The sequence below is a fragment of the Rhinoderma darwinii genome, chromosome 12 (assembly GCF_050947455.1).
Source record: "Rhinoderma darwinii isolate aRhiDar2 chromosome 12, aRhiDar2.hap1, whole genome shotgun sequence".
Classification (NCBI taxonomy): domain Eukaryota; kingdom Metazoa; phylum Chordata; class Amphibia; order Anura; family Rhinodermatidae; genus Rhinoderma; species Rhinoderma darwinii.
The window spans coordinates 82,685,989-82,706,977 of record NC_134698.1 but is presented as its reverse complement, the minus strand read 5'-3'; the positions used below and the strand labels follow the sequence as shown (position 1 = coordinate 82,706,977).

At 44.0% G+C, this 20,989-nt stretch overlaps 2 protein-coding genes across 5 annotated transcripts in view; both read right to left on the bottom strand.

Annotated features, from left to right (window-relative positions):
- Positions 1-1,746, bottom strand: part of TTC7B (tetratricopeptide repeat domain 7B) — a 67,966-nt gene extending 66,220 nt beyond the window's left edge. The window contains exon 1 of one of the 3 annotated variants that reach the window (XM_075844366.1): positions 1,485-1,746. In XM_075844366.1, coding sequence (XP_075700481.1) covers positions 1,485-1,605 — 121 coding nt within the window. In that variant the 5' untranslated portion in view covers positions 1,606-1,746. The remainder of the gene's footprint in view (positions 1-1,484) is intronic. The other 2 variants (XM_075844364.1, XM_075844365.1) reach the window with 2 other exon arrangements.
- A 2,151-nt stretch (positions 1,747-3,897) lies between these two features.
- Positions 3,898-20,989, bottom strand: part of RPS6KA5 (ribosomal protein S6 kinase A5) — a 43,635-nt gene continuing 26,543 nt past the window's right edge. For both annotated transcript variants that reach the window (XM_075844348.1, XM_075844347.1), the window contains exons 10-17: positions 19,444-19,569; positions 17,608-17,741; positions 15,945-16,038; positions 15,355-15,525; positions 14,813-15,004; positions 13,767-13,926; positions 11,468-11,631; positions 3,898-10,713 (exon numbers count right to left, since the gene is read on the bottom strand). In XM_075844348.1, coding sequence (XP_075700463.1) covers positions 10,486-10,713; positions 11,468-11,631; positions 13,767-13,926; positions 14,813-15,004; positions 15,355-15,525; positions 15,945-16,038; positions 17,608-17,741; positions 19,444-19,569 — 1,269 coding nt within the window. In that variant the 3' untranslated portion in view covers positions 3,898-10,485. The remainder of the gene's footprint in view (positions 10,714-11,467; positions 11,632-13,766; positions 13,927-14,812; positions 15,005-15,354; positions 15,526-15,944; positions 16,039-17,607; positions 17,742-19,443; positions 19,570-20,989) is intronic.

The window sequence follows — 20,989 nt, the reverse complement described above, 5'->3', positions numbered from 1 at the left end:
GATGTATATAGGAGGTGTATACGATGTATATAGGGTGTGTATGCTGTATATAGGGTGTGTATATAGTGTATATAGGGGTGTATTTAATGTATATAGGTGTATATAATGTATATAGAGGTGTACATAATGTATATAGGGGTGTATATGTATATAGGGATATATATAAATAATATATAGGGATATATTATAGGGCTATATATAATACATAGGGGTATATTGTATATATTGTATATAGTTGTGTGTATGATGTATATAGGGGGTATACGATGTATATAGGGGGTATACATAATGTATTATTGGGGGTATAGATGATGTATTATAGGGGGTATATATGCATATAGGGATATATATGTATATCGGGGTATATATGCATATATATTATAGGGGTATAGATTATGTATTATAGGGGGTATATATGTATAGGGGGTATATATGTATATAGGGATATATACACGGGTATATAGGGGTATATATGTATATAGGGGTGTATATAGGGGTATAAATAGTATATAGGGGTGTAGATTATATATAGGGTGTATATGATGTATATAAGGGGTGTATATGATGTATATAAGGGGTGTATATGATGTATATAGGGGTGTATATATGATGTATATAGGGGTGTGTATTATGTATATAGGGGTGTGTATTATGTATATAGGGGCGTATATGATGTATATAGGGGCGTATATGATGTATATAGGGGCGTATAGGATGTATATAGGGGCGTGTATATGATGTATATAGGGCTGTATATGATGTATGTAGGGGCGTATATAATGATGTAGGGGGCGTATTTGATATATGTAGGGGCGTATTTGATGTATGTAGGGGCGTATTTGATGTATGTAGGGGGCGTATATGATGTATGTAGGGGGCGTATATGATGTATGTAGGGGGCGTATATGATGTATGTAGGGGGCGTATATGATGTATGTAGGGGGCGTATATGATGTATGTAGGGGGCGTATATGATGTATGTAGGGGGCGTATATGATGTGTGTAGGGGGCGTATATGATGTGTGTAGGGGGCGTATATGATGTGTGTAGGGGGCGTATATGATGTGTGTAGGGGGTGTATATGATGTGTGTAGGGGGCGTATATGATGTGTGTAGGGGGCGTATATGATGTGTGTAGGGGGCGTATATGATGTGTGTAGGGGGCGTATATAGGGGTGTATATGATGTATATAGGGGTATATAGGTGGTGTGTGTATAGGGGGTGTGTGTATATAGTATATAGGGGTGTATATGATGTGTATATAGTATATAGGGGGGTGTATATGAGTGTATATATAGGGTGTATATGATACAGGTGCAGTGATGGATATGAGGGGGCACACACATATGCAGCCCCCGCATTGCTCCAGTCACACCGCACAGGGACGGGCACTACAGGTAGATAATCCCTATGTAATGACGGAGAGGTCCGCACCCCCGGGTAGGCCGCACTCGGATCCCCGACCTTTCCTGGCGGCCCGTACCGTTAGAGATGAGCTTGGCGGAGAGTTGCTTGACGAGCTCATGAATCCGATCCCACTGGCACTCGGAGCGGCAGCGCTCGATCTCCACTTCCAGCCGCGATCCGGCCTTCTTAGCAGCCATGTCTGACAGCAACGGCCAGGCCCGAACTCAGGCCCCGGGTGAGAGCTGAGCCGCCGCCGGCCGGCCGGACACTGACAGCAGAGAGCAGCTGCGCCACCAACCGGACTTATCGAAGAACTGTAATCTGCACTGACAAACCTGGCTGCGAGGGACAGCACCACCACGTGGGGACAACACGGAACTGCAGACAAACCTGACAATAGGCCTGAAATGAGGAACTGTAGTAATCGATGACAAACCTGAATGCGGCGAGTACAGCGCCACCGTGTGGAGGAAACGTGGAACTTGAGTCAGTGATTAGCGTCAAATGACCTTCACTACAAGCGCGCGCACACACGCCCAGCGCAGCAGCCCCTGCACCCCCAGGTCGCTGCACACATTCATTTATTTACCTTCCTCTAACCAAAACCAAAGTGACGTCACGCTGTGATGTTTTTCAATTAGTTCTACGTAGCAAGTAAATAATCAGACTATGGCGCAGTTCTAGTCGGCGCATGAGAAGCGCTGAGTGGAGGTTTGAGCACTTGTTGATTTGCTATACCGTCCGACTACGAGCTGTCGCTGGGCGACTTCTTCAACACGTGATCTCAGGACAGACACTTCTGTAAATCACTCCAGATTTCCGATCATCTTCCCCTTTGGTCAGATTTACTGCTGCAGTTCCATTGATTTGCACAAATTGTGTATGGGAAGTATCTAAATAGTCATCTGACCCCCGACTAAGGCTACACGGTGACTTTGGTCGCACAATAAGGCATCTTTTTTTTTATCAATTTGTCTTTAACTTGCTGTCACACAACTACTTTCGGATGCGTTTTGGTTGCGGCGCATGCGATTTAGGCATTGCAAGATCTAAAAGACACCCAAAAATAAAGAAAAAAATCCACCCCCAAAAATCCCTGACATTGTGAAAACAAGTCGCATGCAACTTACATTAAAGTCTGTGCAGGCCACGTCACGTGTGATCTGTGACCAAAAATCAAGCAGGTTTGTGTCGTGGTTCTGTTAAATCTCGTGTTGTAACGCGACCACATTCACAATCATTACGTGCAGCGCTGCATTGCGATCTTCATGTCGCAGATCAACAGTCCTTTGCTTTACTGATCTTAAAGGCCATGTACGCCTTTAAAAAAAAATGGTTTTTTTTTGTTTTTTTTAATAAATCTGTGTATTTGGTGCAACTTTGTAATTACTTTTTATTAAAAATAATTTTCACTTTTTAAGATACAGCCGCTTTGTATCCTGTAAACTGAGCAGCTGTATCTTGCGCTGAAACCTGAATCCGTCAGGACAGCGGCACTGACGGGTTCAGTGTCAGCGGGTCCTGCGTGTCAGTGCCACTGACCTGACGGATTCAGTGCAAGATACAGCTGCTCTATATACAGGATACAAAGCAGCTGTATCTCAAAAAGTAAAAATAATTTTTAATAAAAAATTACAAAGTTACACAAAACACTGATTTAATAAAAAAAAGTAAATATGTTTATCGATTTCAAAGGTGTGCATGTTCACTACCGGACAACTGATGACCTATCTCATCAGTATATGATCAGTGGGGGTCCGCCACCTGGACCCCGCGCCCATCACCCGCCCCAGTTGCCTCTGGGCACCGGACGTACACACCAGAAGCAGTTGCCTCCGGCCACGGAATAGCGTCCGAGCTGCAGTACTGCTCTTATTTAAGTGGATTGGAGCAGAGCTGCATTTCGGCTGCTATGAAATGTACGAAGCCAACTGCTTCCAGCTCCGTCCATTACATAATGTGCAATATCATCCGATGCCCGCAGGCAGCCGGAACAGCCGATCGGTGCGGGGTCCGGGTGTCGGACCCGCACCGATAATATACGGATGACCGATCCGGTGGATAGGTCATCAGTTGTCCGGTAGTGGACAACCCCTTTAAAAGGCACATCACTTGTTATACTCTAGTCCCAGCAAGAGCTGCATTCAGAATTATTCAGGTCTTCTGAAGCAGTGAAACTTGAGCAGTGCACTGTGGGAGCTCAGAGGACAGTGACACAGAACTCAGGAGGTCACCGTCGCACAGGGAGCTGGAGCTAAAACTGCTGTCTGTTTGCAAGGGCAATTAAAAAATTTTTAAAAGCAGCTCCGGATGTGACTGGAGAAAAAAACAACAACTCAAAAGGAGGAGTGCAAAAGCAGAAGCAGAAAGTATTTGATGTGGATTTTAATAAAAATATGAAAAAGTTGATAAATCATTATTGAGCAGGACAATAAATATGGTGAAACTTCTCATAGTGGAGGTAAAGTAAGAAGACGCCGTGGGGACAATTATTTGCAATGTGACGATGATTTATTATGTGTATTATATTTGATCACACAAAGCTTTGCACAATATAATCCATTTCTTCCATAGATCTCCCCTCCCCCGTCCCTTTGCTCGACATGCAGCGTAAAAAGAGCCAAAAATCAGCCACTTCTTCACCTTTTCGAGCAACAAAAATTATTATATTTTTTTTTTAAAATCTCTGGTTTTACAAGTTGATGCAACTCATCCAAGAAATCCCTCCACTTAAAGGGACATGAACACGTGTAAAATACAGAATAAACATCTCACATAGATAATGCTCTTGATCTGTTAATCAGTAAGTTACTAAAAATCTTTACATTCTCAATAAATATCCCCTTATAAATTCCCTTATTAAAAAGAAAAAAAAAATTTGCGACAATAAGGACCGCCCCTTTATGATGGTTTCGCTTATCCCGCACATATGCCGGAGCGAACGCTCAAAACAAGTAATAAGAGTCCCGGACACCAAGATATTACGAAGCAAAAGATACAGAAGACGCAGAGAATGAGGATTTATTGTATCGTTTTCTCAGACGCTCCGGCCGGACGCGCAGCGGCTACTTCAAATCTGTGACCGTAATTTTATATTAGCGCCAAATAACTATTCTCGGCACGCAGCGGGCAGACATTTTTTGCCATCATTAAGGAGTCCAGTATGGGGTCTCCTACTGCAATTCCTAGTCACTTGGTAGTCTCTTCTGCTTAAAGGAGAATTCCATTTTCCTTATCTTCAGCCTTGCCATAGAGTCCTGGAAGAATACACTATAGAATATATATATTATCCTCTTTTATATTTCTAGGACAAAATCAGAAGATAATAAAAAGTGGAGTTCCCCTTTAAGCCACAAAATGCCTGTGACTCCAGCGTATCGTCTGTCATATGTGAAGTTGTCAGCTGCCTCTGACTGTATCAAGGGTTGTCAGGGATTATAAATAGGTAAAAAACATGGCACACAACTAGTGCTAGGACGTGGCCCTCGAAGGCTGACCCTGGGGCGGGGGGGGGGGGCCACAGCGGCGGATGGGGTGGGCTTTAATGCGCATGTATGCGATTCTGCAGCAAGAATTGCCCTATGTCCATAAAAAGCCCCACCTTAAAATATTACAATCCTGCAATTGCACTGCCCAAAATCAGGAGACAAAAGATTGTGTTCACCTGTCCTTCAAACAGCCTCTTCTTGGCCTGAAATAGCAGATAACTGAGAACAATAGACTGTATTACAGTCCTACAGCCAAGTGGCTGATAACAGAGAGCTATAGACTGGAGGACAGGTGAAAATACTCCCATTTTCCTACAAAACTATGAGAGACAATATAGACCAGAATCCTTTGTGCATTGCAACGGTCCCTCTACAACAAATCCCACTATTCACTTTCCCCCGTCCCCTTCTAGTGCTGCTTGTCATCTGCTGCAATGTTTCCTTTGCTTCTGCTCCGATCTCACACACTGCACCAATGGCATTTTCTGAGCAGTATCCACGATGTGTCAGAAAATGATTTGTATCTGGACGTCCCCTTTAAGCTGGCGGTGCGGCTCACATAGCGACTTCATCTAGTCACAAGCAATAAAGAGCCGTCATCCTGTAAACCCACCTAATCATGATCATTCAGTCTGCACAGCAGCTGAAAAGTGAGATGCTGGTTTTTAAAATGAAAAGGTTTTCTCTGCTGACATCTAGTGGCTAATATATGAACTGCAACATTTCATTACTATTATTTATCACAGACAAATCGCAAATAAAAAAAGTACGTTTTGCCTAAAAAAATAGTTAACACAGAAAGTTCTTTTAATGACCGTCCCTTAAATAATCCTAGAATCAGGACCCAACCCTAAAAATATTCTGCATGGTATTTCTAGAAGAATGTAGCAAGAATTCCAAGGCAGTAATTTCTACGAGACCCCCTCCCCCATTACCACCATTATCACATTACCCATTACCACGACGAGTCAACCGTCCCTTATAAGAGAAAACGTAACAGGAAGACGTAAGACGAGACAAACCTGTTCTGTAAAACAAAGATAAAAAGGAAAACCCGACGAAAATCTCGGCCGCACCCTCCCCCGTCCCCTACCATAAAAATAAATTATTGATTACATAGAAATCATTGCTCTAGTGCTGGGGACGGGCGGCCATCTTTCTCAGATATGTGAGGGGTGGTCTGCTCAAGACATAGTCCAGGATGGGGGGAGTTTGCTATAAAACAGTATTAGGAGGACCCCCACATTTAGATTTTTTTTGCTACATCACCCCCTCTCCTCTATAAACGCCCCTAAATATAGGGGTTATTCGGAGTAAAAACGTACCGAACACTTATTATTATAAGACGCAAGATTTTTAAAAAAGACGTTGAACGCGACGCCAAAGTCGTATAAATATAACGCAGATTCTTCTAAGGAATCCGAATAAGACAAATTGACAACATTTCTCCGTTTTATCCTACATAAAATCTTGAGTCACTTTGCTTTAATGATCTTGAGTAACATTCTGGTCTTACGCTCTAGTAACATCCAAAGCTGCATTGACTATTCTGCATGTTTTCGGTTAACCGACAGAGAGCAGCGCAGATGACCATAAGAAAGAGCTAAGCTGTTAGGTCACAAGTGTCTGGAGAGTGTAGAGAAAGAGCAAGTAGCACGCAGCTCTGGCAGTGACTGGAGTACAAGATACAATATAACTCAAGAACACTACGTAATAAGTGAAGAGAAGTATTTACAAAGTTTTTCAATGTGATATGTAAATTTCAACTCGGAGACATGGAGTTCTGCTTTCAGCTCTTCATCAGAATGGACGCTCCGCGCAAGAAACCGATAATGCTGCGGAGGGGCGGAGGGAAGGAGGAAGACGTTTCGGAGCAGATTTCTCGTCTGCATTGTCACTCATTGACTCTACATTCACTTTTTTTCCTCATCTGAAAAGGCTGATAACAGAAAACCATAGCTGTACCACTTTCATAGTATTTGGGCTGGCTGCCCACTACGATAATAAAGTACGTCATCGATGTGACGGACGCTGTGAGCTGAACAAAGAAACGGCCGAGCATCAGATACAATGCGCCGTAGCTTTAAGTAACAGCCCGAAGGCAAAAACAGGACAAAAGGGTCAAACATCAAAAGCACAAAACCAGTAAATCCGGTATCAAGACGCCGGCCCCAGCGAACGTCAAGCCGCGGTTTGGTTACCTGGAAGGCGGAAGGAAACGCAACGTCTTAATAGACCAAATGTTTATGAAGAATCCAATATGTCACCTGCCAGGAGCCGGACCAGACCAAAAAGTACTTTAGATTAGTAGCGTACGGCGTATAAAGCCAAACCGCCCCCCACTAATAAAACTGCACGATGCCTGGAATGGAACCTACATTTCACGTCAAGTCATGAGCCTCCTAATTCTCCCCCCTTCTTAACCGGGTAAGGGCTGGTCTTTTGACATGACGTCGTTCTATGGAGACCCCTTATGCAATAAGAATTTATTTAAAAAGGGGTCATTGTATAAAGAAAAGTTCTGCAACTTTATAAACACACTTTGTTTCAATTCCTCTGCTTGCTGTCGGCGAAGGGAGCCATTCTTGTTTATACGCAGAACCTGAATACCAATACATACTTGCTACAATTGTATTCTGTCCTGACAATCCTCTGTGAACTAAACAGCCTGGATTCCCCAGATTGTGCCTGCACTGATACATTGTAGCAAAATCTCAGGACAGGAGAAATATTGGAGCTAAAGCCGCGTTTTGCTGAGAGAGGACGGTCTAGACCGGATACGATTAAACGGCTGTGTGAGCAGGACTCGTTCAGGATGTGGTCAGTTTCTTCGTACATATATCTAATGGTTCCATTCGCTGGCAGCAAGCATAGATCTTGAAAGTGTTAAAAAAAATATATAACATTAGAAAGTTGCAGAACTTGTCAACAAAGCTCAATCCTTGTAATAAGGAAGATGCAGAAGACGACGAGGCCGGAGGAAATCTCAAGGGAGAACAAGGTGGATTTATGAAGTTGGGTCCGGTGGGGGGGGGGGGGACTTTAGTTCCGCACTATATATATTATATACTTTAGTTCCGCACTATATTTAGATTTATATTATTTATTTCCCATCAGATGAGAATCTACAAGTTTTGCTCTATAAAAATATATTAATAAACGGGAGGGTTTGTGAGGTTTCCTCTCCGATAGTTGCTGTACACATCTGTATAAAACTACAAAGTTTAAAAATCCTATTAATATTTACTGCTGGAACCGCGCAGAAACCAAGACCGGGATCAAGGGGATCACACGTGGGCCCGATCCTCGTAGCTGAATTCTGATTTGCGGAACGACACGCCCTCTATAGGATAAAGACAGGAGCGCGCCGCATGTAGAGTGTTACTAGGTTCTACATCTGTCACTAGGATAAAGCCCCGATTATCAGGAAGATGCCCTCATAGAGGAGAGATCAGCGGGGCATATGCACCTATTATGTGGCCCCCACGAAGAGTTGCTCGGGGGAGGGGTGCACATAAATAGCAGGGCCGGCCTCTTACTGAGACCATTACCCCGGTCAGAAGTAGGACGAGCCCCCATGTGATACCCCCTGTCTTCTGGGTGCAGAGCTATTGATTAAAAAGGGTAGTTGTGTCGAGCTGCACGTGATATTTACATATAGCGCAAGATCGATTATAACCCCCCCTATCCACTAGAGCTTTAGGGGTGCAACCAGCGAAAGGATCATCTCTATAGGAACAAGGTGCCCCAAATTATAGGGACCTAATCTCTGCATAATAAAAAGCTCTGCAACTGCCTAATAGATTTGGTCTCTCAATTCCGAATGACCTCTACTTGCTGTCAGTGAGTGAACGAAAACATTCTAGTTTTGACATCCTCTCCGTCCTGCCTAGTTCTGCTCACATGGCTGCAGTTTGTTACAATGTAGCAGTGTAAGTAAAGCAATTAGACCCAAACTATAGCTGTGTGAGCACGACTAGGTCAGGATGGGGAGGGTTATTAAAAAAAAAAAAAAAAAGGGGGTTGAGTTTTCATTCACTGACAACAAGCGGAGATGTTAATACCATTGAGAAATCAAAACACAAAGTCTAAAAGAAAGTTGCAGAACTTTTTATCATACAAGGATTACGCTGTGGGCCGGCCCTGTGAAGGGTTTCTCCTGGCGACAGATTAATGAACGTAGATCGCGGCTTATTTATTAAAATCGTACAACCGTAGCCGAACGTAAGAAAATAAAACACAACGTAACAGAATCCAGCGCTGCCAGTCACATGACCCGATGGCTCCAATGGGATACCTTTCGATTAGAGTAAGCCACACCCCCAATTCAGATATCCAAGTCCCTTACAATGATGGTGGCAATGCCACAAAACGAAAAACCTCCGCGTGACGACAGGCGCGGAATAAAAGTCGTAAGTGCCAGGATCCAGCTCGGACCAAAGGTACAATAAACATCACTGGACAGATTCACACGATCTCTGCCCCTCCGCTTCGCACGTACGGTATCCACTACAAAATGGCGTTTCCGTAAAAAGCTACGACAAAGGGTACGAAAAAGCCGGGACTCAGGAAGGACAGGAGGCTCTAAGCTCAGCCTAAAGGCGCAAAGTAAAAATATAACACACAAAACATAACAGACCGGACAAAATATACAAACGGGGGTGACACGGCGGACCGAGCACGCGACAATCCGATGCTCCAAGGTCCTCACCCGCTACAGTACAAAAGCTTCAAGTCTGAATCATGTATGAGGCCGGATGGGGCGCCGTCCTGTACCCCCATAATAAGATCTTCCATAACTAGTGCAGTAAACTCACAGTGGAGAACGCTCCTTACAATAAACTTCTCGCGTCCGAAACTTCAGGTTCTAAAACCCGAGCGCAAATTTCACGTAAAAGTTCACAGAACACAATAAAAAAAAAAAGACCCGTTCCTCCGGTGACGCCTGCGGGATTGACATCGACCGCGTCCAAGTGCGTTACCGTAATAATCATCATTAAAAAACAGATTAAAACTGGAGACCCGGATAACGAGCGCTACGTGGCGGAAACTCGCTAGAGTCTGGGCTTTACTTGAAATGAAGGACTATGATTGGCCGAGCGCAAATGACTAACGACAGCGCCGCCTTTCACAGTACAAGATACTAAAACCTCTAAAGAGGAGGGAGGGGGGTTGCCGGATAGGTGGACGAACCACAAGTCCCAGCACGCCCGACGGCTGCTGGAGAGCCAAAGGTTGCATAGGCCTGCCGTATCGGATATTGCCGCTCGTTTTCGGCGCGCAGGTCGCACCTCTTTGTGATAAACGGCAGCCATAGGGTTGATATTAAGGCGACAGATGAGATTGTCTGCAGCAGCCCTTACAGGATCTGACAACCCCTCATTCCCGAGCGGACGAGAAAAGAAACGGGGGGTGTTCACAGCACCGCGCCAGCGCCTCCATCCAAAGTTCTCACCCCCCACCCCTATCCCATAAGCCCTTGCAGCACCAAATCTGGTTATGAACAGAGGATGGCTAATTGCTTGCAGGCCCACGAGTGGCGTTGTGCGGCCCGGCGCCCGCCGCTGCCACGTCTCTTCTGGTCCGTGTCTAGTCCGTGAACTGAAAGATGGTGTCGGGGTTATTGCTGTCGCCGTGGCTGGCTGGCGGCTGAGTCTTGGTCGGCGAGGTTTTTCCGTGGGAGGAGTGGGAGCTCTCGCTGGAGCTGCTCCGGGTCTCGGTACTGGTGCTGGTCTTCTTCATCTTCCTGCGCTTGGCCAGAGGGGCCTTGTCCACGTTCTGGAGGAGGAAACCTTCCCGCTTGTACTTGTTGAAGGCCTGAGGAGGCAAACTAGTTTAGCAGCTTTATGACAAGAGCAAGCCGGGGCCTGCCGAGTACATAGACTGAAAAAACAGAACCCGCGTCCTCCGCTCACACCGCAAGCAGCAAGAGACTATTACGCTGTACTGGGGGCAGCACATTTCTTAATTCTTCATCGTAAATTCTCCTACGACGGGGCATGCTTTATAGGCATTTTCCAACATGGGCGTACCGCGCGTGTGGGGGCAAGGGTTTCCATACGGGACCCTCGTCTATAAGCAGACTGGACAGCCACGGTACAGAGCAGAACTCGCAGAGCCCCTCGCTTCTGTGTGCTGCAATAAAAGCAGATCATGGAAGTGCCATAAACGGGACCCCTACACCCCCCTCCACCTCGTAGCTGGGGGACCCCGGGATATCTATACTGGGCATCTCGTGGGTCGGCCACCATTGCATCATGGTGACCCAGTCACTGCCAGCCACGTACAGGACAGGAGATGCCGAATGCGCAACCATTATTGCAAAAAAGAATTTGGATCGCTCTTACAGACCCCCAAACATTACCCAAACTGCACGGTTTTCTAAAGCCGGCGATAGTCAAGACAAGCTGTCCCTGTCCCGGCCGGCGTGCTGCGCTGTTTCACTAGGACACTGGTTGTTAAAGGGGCAGACACGGCACAATATCTGCAGCTTTTTGGGGGGGGGCCTTGTTCTGGTCTCCAGGATGGCCACCCTGCTGCTATTAACCCTTTACCCATGACATAATCTTACATGAAATGTGGCTTTCACATGAGTGTGCACTGACGCTCCAGCTGAACCCAGGACATCCGGGGTCATGAGAGGGTTGGAAGATAACTGGCTGCCGTTCTGAAGCCACTCATTATACCGCAGGGTAGACATCTTGATTCTTTTATTTGGATCTACAGTAAGAAGCCCTGAGGAGGAAAAACGGAAAATGACGTGAGACACTGGATACAGGAGCTGTACTCCACCTGCGGCTACCCTGCAAAGTTACAACTCCCGGACCAGCTGCGGGCGGTCAGAACATGCTGGGAGTTATAGTTTTGCAACAGTCTGAGAGCCGTAGGTTGGAGACGACTTCTCTATGCGAGAGGAAACTATTGAGAGAGGAGAAACCCAGACAAAGGGAAGAACATCTCTCATAGGACACGTCTACCTGGCGGCTGCAGCTCGGATGGATGCACAGTAGTAGTAAAGTTAGTAATAGTAGTAAGAGTAGTAATATTGGTGGTGGTAGTAGTGGTGGTAGTAGTAGTAAGAGTAGTAATATTGGTGGTAGTAGTAGTAGTAAGAGTAGTAATAGTAGTAGTAATAATAATAGTGGTAGTAGAAATATTGGTAATAGTGGTAATAGTAGGAGTAGTAGTACTAATATTGGTGGTAGTAGTAATAGAAATATTGGCAGTAGTATTAGGAGTGGTAGTAGTAATATTGGTAGTAGTAGTAGAAATATTGGTAGTAGTAGTGATAATAGTGGTGGTAGTAGTAGTAGTAGAAATATTGGTAGTAGTAGTGATAATAGTGGTGGTAGTAGTGATAATAGTGGTGGTAGTAGTAGTAGTAGTAGTAGTAGTGATAATAGTGGTAGTAGTAGTGATAATAGTAGTAGTAGTAGTAGTGATAATAGTGGTAGTAGTAGTGATAATAGTGGTGGTAGTAGTGATAATAGTGGTAGTAGTAGTGATAATAGTGGTAGTAGTAGTGATAATAGTAGTAGTAGTAGTAGTGATAATAGTGGTAGTAGTAGTGATAATAGTGGTGGTAGTAGTAGTAGTGATAATAGTGGTAGTAGTAGTGATAATAGTGGTAGTAGTAATAGTGATAATAGTGGTAGTAGTAGTGATAGTAGTAGTGATAATAGTGGTGGTAGTAGTAGTAGAAATATTGGTAGTAGTAGTGATAATAGTGGTAGTAGTAGTAGTAGTAGTAGTGATAATAGTGGTAGTAGTAGTGATAATAGTGGTAGTAGTAGTAGTGATAATAGTGGTAGTAGTAGTAGTAGTGATAATAGTGGTAGTAGTAGTAGTAGTGATAATAGTGGTAGTAGTAGTAGTAGTGATAATAGTGGTAGTAGTAGTAGTGATAATAGTAGTAGTAGTAGTAGTGATAATAGTGGTAGTAGTAGTAGTAGAAATATTGGTAATAGTAGTAGTGATAATAGTGGTAGTAGTAGTAGTAGTGATAATAGTGGTAGTAGTAGTAGTAGAAATATTGGTAGTAGTAGAAATATTGATAATAGTAGTAGAAATATTGGCAATAGTAGTAGTAGTGATAATAGTGGTGGTAGTAGTATTAGAAATATTGGTAATAGTAGTAGTGATAATAGTGGTAGTAGTAGTAGTGAGAATAGTGGTAGTAGTAGTAGTGATAATAGTGGTAGTAGTAGTGATAATAGTGGTAGTAGTAGTGATAATAGTGGTAGTAGTAGTGATAATAGTGGTAGTAGTGATAATAGTGGTAGTAGTGATAATAGTGGTAGTAGTGATAATAGTGGTAGTAGTGATAATAGTTGTAGTAGTAGTGATAATAGTGGTAGTAGTAGTGATAATAGTGGTAGTAGTGATAATAGTGGTAGTAGTAGTGATAATAGTGGTAGTAGCAGTGATAATAGTGGTAGTAGTAGTGATAATAGTGGTAGTAGTAGTGATAATAGTGGTAGTAGTAGTGATAATAGTGGTAGTAGTAGCAGTGATAATAGTGGTAGTAGTAGTGATAATAGTGGTAGTAGTAGTGATAATAGTGGTAGTAGTGTAGTATGACCTGCTTATGGTCTATGGCAATGCAATACAGCTACATAATGGATATCCGACCCCAACACATACAAACCATCTACTGTCAGTTGTGGGGGGCACTGCGGGGTCTGGGAGATTTATTTGCAGTGACAGTGACATCAGCGTTCTGACCTTTACCAGACAGTACAGGACTCCGGTCAGTGATGGCGCAGGGGCAGACACTTTTAGTTGCAGATTCCTGATTTGACGACGTATTTCCTGGCCGGGGTCAGATCTGCAACTTTGATTTCCAGGACACAATGTAGTCGGATTTGTACCTTGTATTAAATCTTTCGCCTCCTGAGATACGTTTTTCCAGCTTTCCCCTTCAAAAGAGAAGTCGCCCTGCTTAATTTTCTTCATGATTTCCTCGGCGCTGGCGCACATCAGGGTCTTCTCGTGACACTGGAAAGGCACCTGACCCGACAGCATTGTATACTGAGAAGAATAATTGCTTACCATTACTTATACGTATTAACGGGATTGTCCAGTTTAGAAAACACATTGTCATACACCCCATTAGTGAATTCTGGGGTAATAGAGGGGGGTCCTCAGTTCATGATCCTCATCTCTTGATCAGAGTGGAGAGCGGTTACAAAGAGCGTCCATCTCCCTCTCTGGAGGACCTGCCCTGTATTACACAGACAACACATTGATATGAATGGACAATGTGTAATACTTCATTTCTCCTGTGGAGGAGCTGCAGGGAAACTGAACACTTGCTGACAGATTTCCCAACAGATCAGAGCTGATCGCTGGGGGTCTCAGCAGGAGAAAACTTTGTGATCAGAATATTTTCGAGGGACCCTTCCAGCAAGTAGAGACTCGACAACCCCCTTTGAGACAAACTTCAGATTTACCGGATATTTTGCAATAAAAGTATCTAGTCTTAAAAGTGGCTACAGATGAGGGGTGCACAAACTTTTTGGTTTGATGGCCATATTGTCTGGGGCTACAATAAAGTCTGGAATAAAAGTACCTTAAAAACTTAATGAACGACAAATTTGATCAAACTTTACAATTTTATTCGGGAGCTCTGAAAGCTGTATCTAGATAGCAACTTAGGTTATCACATCCAGGGTACCCCCATAATAGTGGTAGCCGGGGTGCTTACATAACAGCAGTTTATTAGGGTGCTCCCCATATAAGTGGCTGTCACGGTGCCCCCCATATTATCAGCCATCAGATCAAAAATGTAACCCCATGATATCATACATCGGCACGCCGCCGAAAAACAATAATCATCCAAGCCGACTCCAGCCAGACGTATAAGGAAACTGCGGGAGGGGGATACAAGATTTCAAATAAAAAAATAAAAACTTACTAAAATTACCCCCAGACTCCAGAGGTCACATGACTCATCGTAACCATTGGCGTTCAAGAGTTCTGGCGCGGCGTAATGCAGAGTGAAGCAGGGGGTCTTAAGGGGCTGGTTATCTGGTGGTTTTAACCGCGCAAACCCAAAATCTATGATTTTTATTTCAGAATTGTCGCTTTCATCACTGAAAAGAAAATTCTAGAGAGAAAAAAAAAACAAAAAAAACAAAAAAAAAACAAGAAAAATCAATTATTAAATAAAGGAATACAGATCTACATCCAGATTTATTACGGAGCTCAATGCAAGCTGTATATATAATGTATGTATGTATAGTATAATGGATGTATCAGGGAGCTCCCCCTAGTGGCGGCTGCAGGCAGAACTTTTACAGCTCTAGGTCTATGCAGGGGATTTGGAGCTCCGTATTAGAAAATCGGCGCTCCGACTGCTATTATGAAATATTATGATAACGTTGGACCTTTATAGATGGGATTTGCTGGTTCATCAGATTTACGTCTTTAGCTGCTGAATAAAACACATGACGGTACCTCCGGCTTCAGGTCTCGGTGTACAACGCCCACATCATGCATATGGCTGACTGCCGAAACCAGAGTGCGCATGATGTGGCTGGCTTCCGACTCGCTGAAAGACTTCTTCTTCTTGATGCGCTCAAATAATTCCCCTCCTTTCAATAATTCCATCACGAGGAACGTGTGAAGCTGAGAAAATGAGAAGTGGTGAGAAAACCTGCACAAACCGCTGAGGACATCGTCGTGATCTGCAATTAAAGGGACACCGGACCTAAAAAGTCTATCTATGCTGAAAGACCGACTGTAGGACAGATTAATACAGTCTATTGCTCCCTGTTATCAGCCATTTCAGGCTGGGGGGGAGAGGCTGACATTTACCTCCATAGTTGTGATTGATATCGGCCACTCTTTTCTATAAGCTTTTAATTTTATGTAAATGAGGCTTAAAAAGGACTTTTCCGGGTCTGTGATATTGATGTGTATCCTGAGTATAGACGATTAATATCAGATCAGTTTTATGATAAAGCTTCACTGAATTCTAATTGTTTTTCCCCATTAATTTACTCATCACAGTTCATTCAACTCAGAAGATGACAATATTCACTCACCTGGTCATGGTGGACGTCCTGTAACTTAACGATGTTTGGGTGACCTTCACACAGCTTCATTGCTGCTATTTCTTTCTGGGTATTACTCTCCATCCTAAATACAATTAGACATAAAGAGTAAAAATATATTTAATATTCTGCTGCTGGAGTCATTATGTTCCAATCAGTACCAGCAGAATAGTGAGTGCAGCTCTGGAGTATAATACAGGATCAGTACAGGATAAGTAATGTAATGTATGTACACAGTGACTCCACCAGCAGAATAGTGAGTGCAGCTCTGGAGTGTAATACAGGATGTAACTCAGGATCAGTACAGGATAAGTAATGTAATGTATGTATACAGTGACTCCACCAGCAGAATAGTGAGTACAGCTCTGGAGTATAATACAGGATATAACTCAGGATCAGTACAGGATAAGTAATGTATGTACACAGTGACTGCACCAGCAGAATAGTGAGTGCAGCTCTGGAGTATAATACAGGATATAACTCAGGATCAGTACAGGATAAGTAATGTAATGTATGTACACAGTGACTCCACCAGCCGAATAGTGAGTGCAGCTCTGGAGTATAATACAGGATGTAACTCAGGATCAGTACAGGATAAGTAATGTATGTACACAGTGACTCCACCAGCAGAATAGTGAGTGCAGCTCTGGAGTATAATACAGGATGTAACTCAGGATCAGTACAGGATAAGTAATGTCATGTATGTACACAGTGACTCCACCAGCAGAATAGTGAGTGCAGCTCCGGAGTATAATACAGGATGTAACTCAGGATCAGTACAGGATAAGTAATGTATGTACACAGTGACTCCACCAGCAGAATAGTGAGTGCAGCTCTGGAGTATAATACAGGATGTAACTCAGGATCAGTACAGGATAAGTAATGTAATGTATATACACAGTGACTCCACCAGCAGAATAGTGAGTGCAGCTCCGGAGTATAATACAGGATGTAACTCAGGATCAGTACAGGATAAGTAATGTAATGTATGTACACAGTCACTCCACCAGCAGAATAGTGAGTGCAGCTCTGGAGTATAATACAGGATATAACTCAGGATCAGTACAGGATAAGTAATGTAATGTATGTACACAGTGACTCCACCAGCAGAATAGTGAGTGCAGCTCTGGAGTATAATACAGGATGTAACTCAGGATCAGTACAGGATAAGTAATGTAATGTATGTACACAGTCACTCCACCAGCAGAATAGTGAGTGCAGCTCTGGAGTATAATACAGGATATAACTCAGGATCAGTACAGGATAAGTGATGTAATGTATTTACACAGTGACTTCGCTTTCTTTCTATGTAATTCTATAAATTAACTGTAAAATTGTGATAAATAATGGACATACACTGTAATCTAGTCAAATACGATTTGTGTGAATGGCCTTGATAAATATAAGCAGGGGGTTGTACGGGAAATTCATGTTACTATAGATAAGGCTTTAAATATTCTGCTGCATAAGAGGATATTTTTTTGTTACATGGCAACAGACGTGGCTACATTTCTATTGACCCCCGCCCCCCTTGCTCGTGTCTCATCTATTATTGTGTTGGAAAGTGAATGCCTTGACCAGACCGCCCCCGGCCGTGCGTGTAATAATTCCGTCCCTCGCTCACATGGAGCTTTGCAGCATCTCGGCCACGTACCGTTTGCTGATTATTTTCACAGCGTACTCCTGGTTGGTTTTTTTGTGCAAACATTTTCGACAGATGGAGAAACTTCCCTCGCCCAAAGGCTTCTCCTTCAGATCCAGCTCGTAGTGCTGATAGAAGGGGGAGTCCTGCCAGGAAATGAATGGCATGCAGTTCACAAGTCAGCACTTAACATGGAGGGAAAAATATTGGAACGTCAATTGCAGGAGAAAAAAAAAAAAAAAAAAAGATGATCAAGAGCGAAGCCGGGAGAAAACATCAGAGCAAAGTAAAACGTGCGGCTACTGAGAAGACCAGGCGATCGCGTGAAGCTTCTAGAATACATTCACAATTGCTTCGTAATCTTTTTACAGGAAAACTCAGGCGGATCTCACAGCAGCTGTGACACAGCTTTCCCAGTCTCCTGAATGGCAACGTGATATGGATGGGTAGCGGTGATGTCTAGGCAGTTTTGCCATTCAGGAGTCTGGAAAGTTGGATGACAATTCTGTAGGCCGCACTATTGGTGATCTGCCTGACCCAGAATGTGACTATAAGGGCTTATTCAGACGAACGGGATATACGTCCGTGCAAAATCACGCGCGTCGCACAGACCTATATTAGTCTATGGGGCCGTGCAGACATGTGCAGGATTTGTACTCCGCGTGAGTCCGCTGAAAAAAAGTCACGACATGTCCGTTCTTTGGGCGTTTTTCGCGCATCACACACCCATTGAAGTCAATGGGTGCGTTAAAACCATGCATGCCGCACGGAAGCATTTCCGTGCGACCAGCTTGATTCACGCAACAGCTGTCAAAAGGATGAATGAAAACAGAAAAGCACCACCTGCTTTTCTGTTTACAAACATCCAAATGGAGTGTCATAAAGATGGCGGCTGCGAGAAAATCATGCAGCCGCGCATTATATGCTGATGCCCCACGGAGCTGTTAAGTGCCTTTCGCGCAGGAAAAACGCCACTTTTTTGCCTGCGCAGAAACGGCATGCTTGTGTGAATCCAGCCTGAGGCTGGATTCACACGACCATATTACGTCCGTAATGGATGGAATGTAATTCGGCCGCAAGTACCGGACCGAACACAGTGCAGGGAGCCGGGCTCCTAGCATCATAGTTATGTACGACGCTAGGAGTCCCGGCCTCGCTGCAGGACAACTGTCCCGTACTGTAATCATGTTTTCAGTACGGGACAGTAGTTCCACGGAGAGGCAGGGACTCCTAGCGTCGTATATAACTATGATGCTAGGAGCCCGGCTCCCTGCACTGTGTTCGGTCCGGGACTTCTGGCCGAAATACGTCCGTCCATTACGGACGTAATATGGTCGTGTGAATCAGGCCTAATGGTCATTAATGCTGCTACTGGCGTGGAGCTAGCGGCAGGTGAAATGGTATAGTGTTTGCTAGCTCCGCTGCCATTTCTTCTTGTCACAGCGGCCGGACATTGGTGGCACATCGCAAGGATATGACACCAATGTCTGGTGAGCTAGCCCCTTTGATGTGGCTGGCACAGTGACGCATTACGACTGACACTAGGGGTGCTTTCTGGCTAGCATTGGGGGCCAGGACCATCGAGAGAACACTACGGTTGATATTGGGGTAGTATTTTGGCTGTCAATGGGGCTGTAACTGACACCAGGGAAGCAGCGTGGCAGGCACTAGCGGGGTGCACCGCGGCTGGCTTCGTAACGCTTCCGCTGCTGCAGACCCCTACTTTACAAAAAAAGCATTTCACGTTATACAATCAGTGACTGACATGAGGTTTTCGCCAACTCTTTAGAAAGAGGTTCTGCAGCAGCTTAGGTGTGTAATATTAACGAATGACGTCCGCACTAGTACCTTCATCATTGCGCTCCTTGCTATGTTTGTGACCCCTGGACGCTCGGTTCCCAGGTGATACTGGACAGTGTCAGCGATGGCAGCATTTGGCTTGAAGAGGATGGAAGGAGCAACAAAGGAATAACCCTGCAAATAAGAGGAGAAGTAAATATTACTACAAGTCACAGCCAGGAGTCTGCAATAGTCTGGAGATGAAGAATGGGATGCACAATATGGGGGACGTGACCATGAAAAGCTCGGGGGGCTTACAGAGCACGCTGTGCCATCACCACGTGTGTACATAGAACACGGACGGTAAAAATAAAAGGATAAAAATACTTTGCAGCTGTTCCTGCACTTGTGAAAACATTCAGACGTCTTCAGAGACGCCAAACGCTGCACAAATACATCGTAATAAAACACGTCGGCCTTTGTTTAATTAAACGAGGGATCAGAAGTGTCAACTGCATTACAACCCAAAGCAGCAAAGAAGTCTGACGAAGTCTAACCTCTCACTTATCTAGATGTAGCAGAGCTACACAGTGCTGGTCTTTACTGCTCAGTGCCCGAGGGACAGCAGCGTTTCATGACATTTATAAGGAATTCATTCACACTTGTGTTAAAATAGAGCACACTATATAAATGTACAGTCACATCCGATCACCATATTACCGTTAATGTACAGAATTAATCTACTTAAAAAGATGAGTCACTTTGTAAAAACATGAAATTACTGATTTTATACTGATCCCGAGTTACATCCTGTATTATACCCCAGAGCTGCACTCACTATTCTGCTGGTGGAGTCACTGTGTACATGCATTATATTACTTCTCCTGTACTGATCCTGAGTTACATCCTGTATTATACTCCAGAGCTGCACTCACTATTCTGCTGGTGGAGTCACTGTGTACATACATTACATTACTTATCCTGTACTGATCCTGAGTTACATCCTGTATTATACTCCAGAGCTGCACTCACTATTCTGCTGGTGGAGTCACTGTGTACATACATTACATTACTTATCCTGTACTGATCCCGAGTTACATCCTGTATTATACTCCAGAGCTGCACTCACTATTCTGCTGGTGGAGTCACTGTGTACATGCATTATATTACTTCTCCTGTACTGATCCTGAGTTACATCCTGTATTATACTCCAGAGCTGCACTCACTATTCTGCTGGTGGAGTCACTGTGTACATACATTACATTACTTCTCCTGTACTGATCCTGAGTTACATCCTGTATTATACCCAAGAGCTGCACTCGCTATTCTGCTGGTGGAGTCACTGTGTACATACATTACATTACTTATCCTGTACTGATCCCGAGTTACATCCTGTATTATACCCCAGAGCTGCACTCACTATTCTGCTGGTGGAGTCACTGTGTACATGCATTACATTACTTCTCCTGTACTGATCCTGAGTTACATCCTGTATTATACTCCAGAGCTGCACTTACTATTCTGCTGGTGGAGTCACTGTGTACATACATTACATGACTTATCCTGTACTGATCCTGAGTTATATCCTGTATTATACTCCAGAGCTGCACTCACT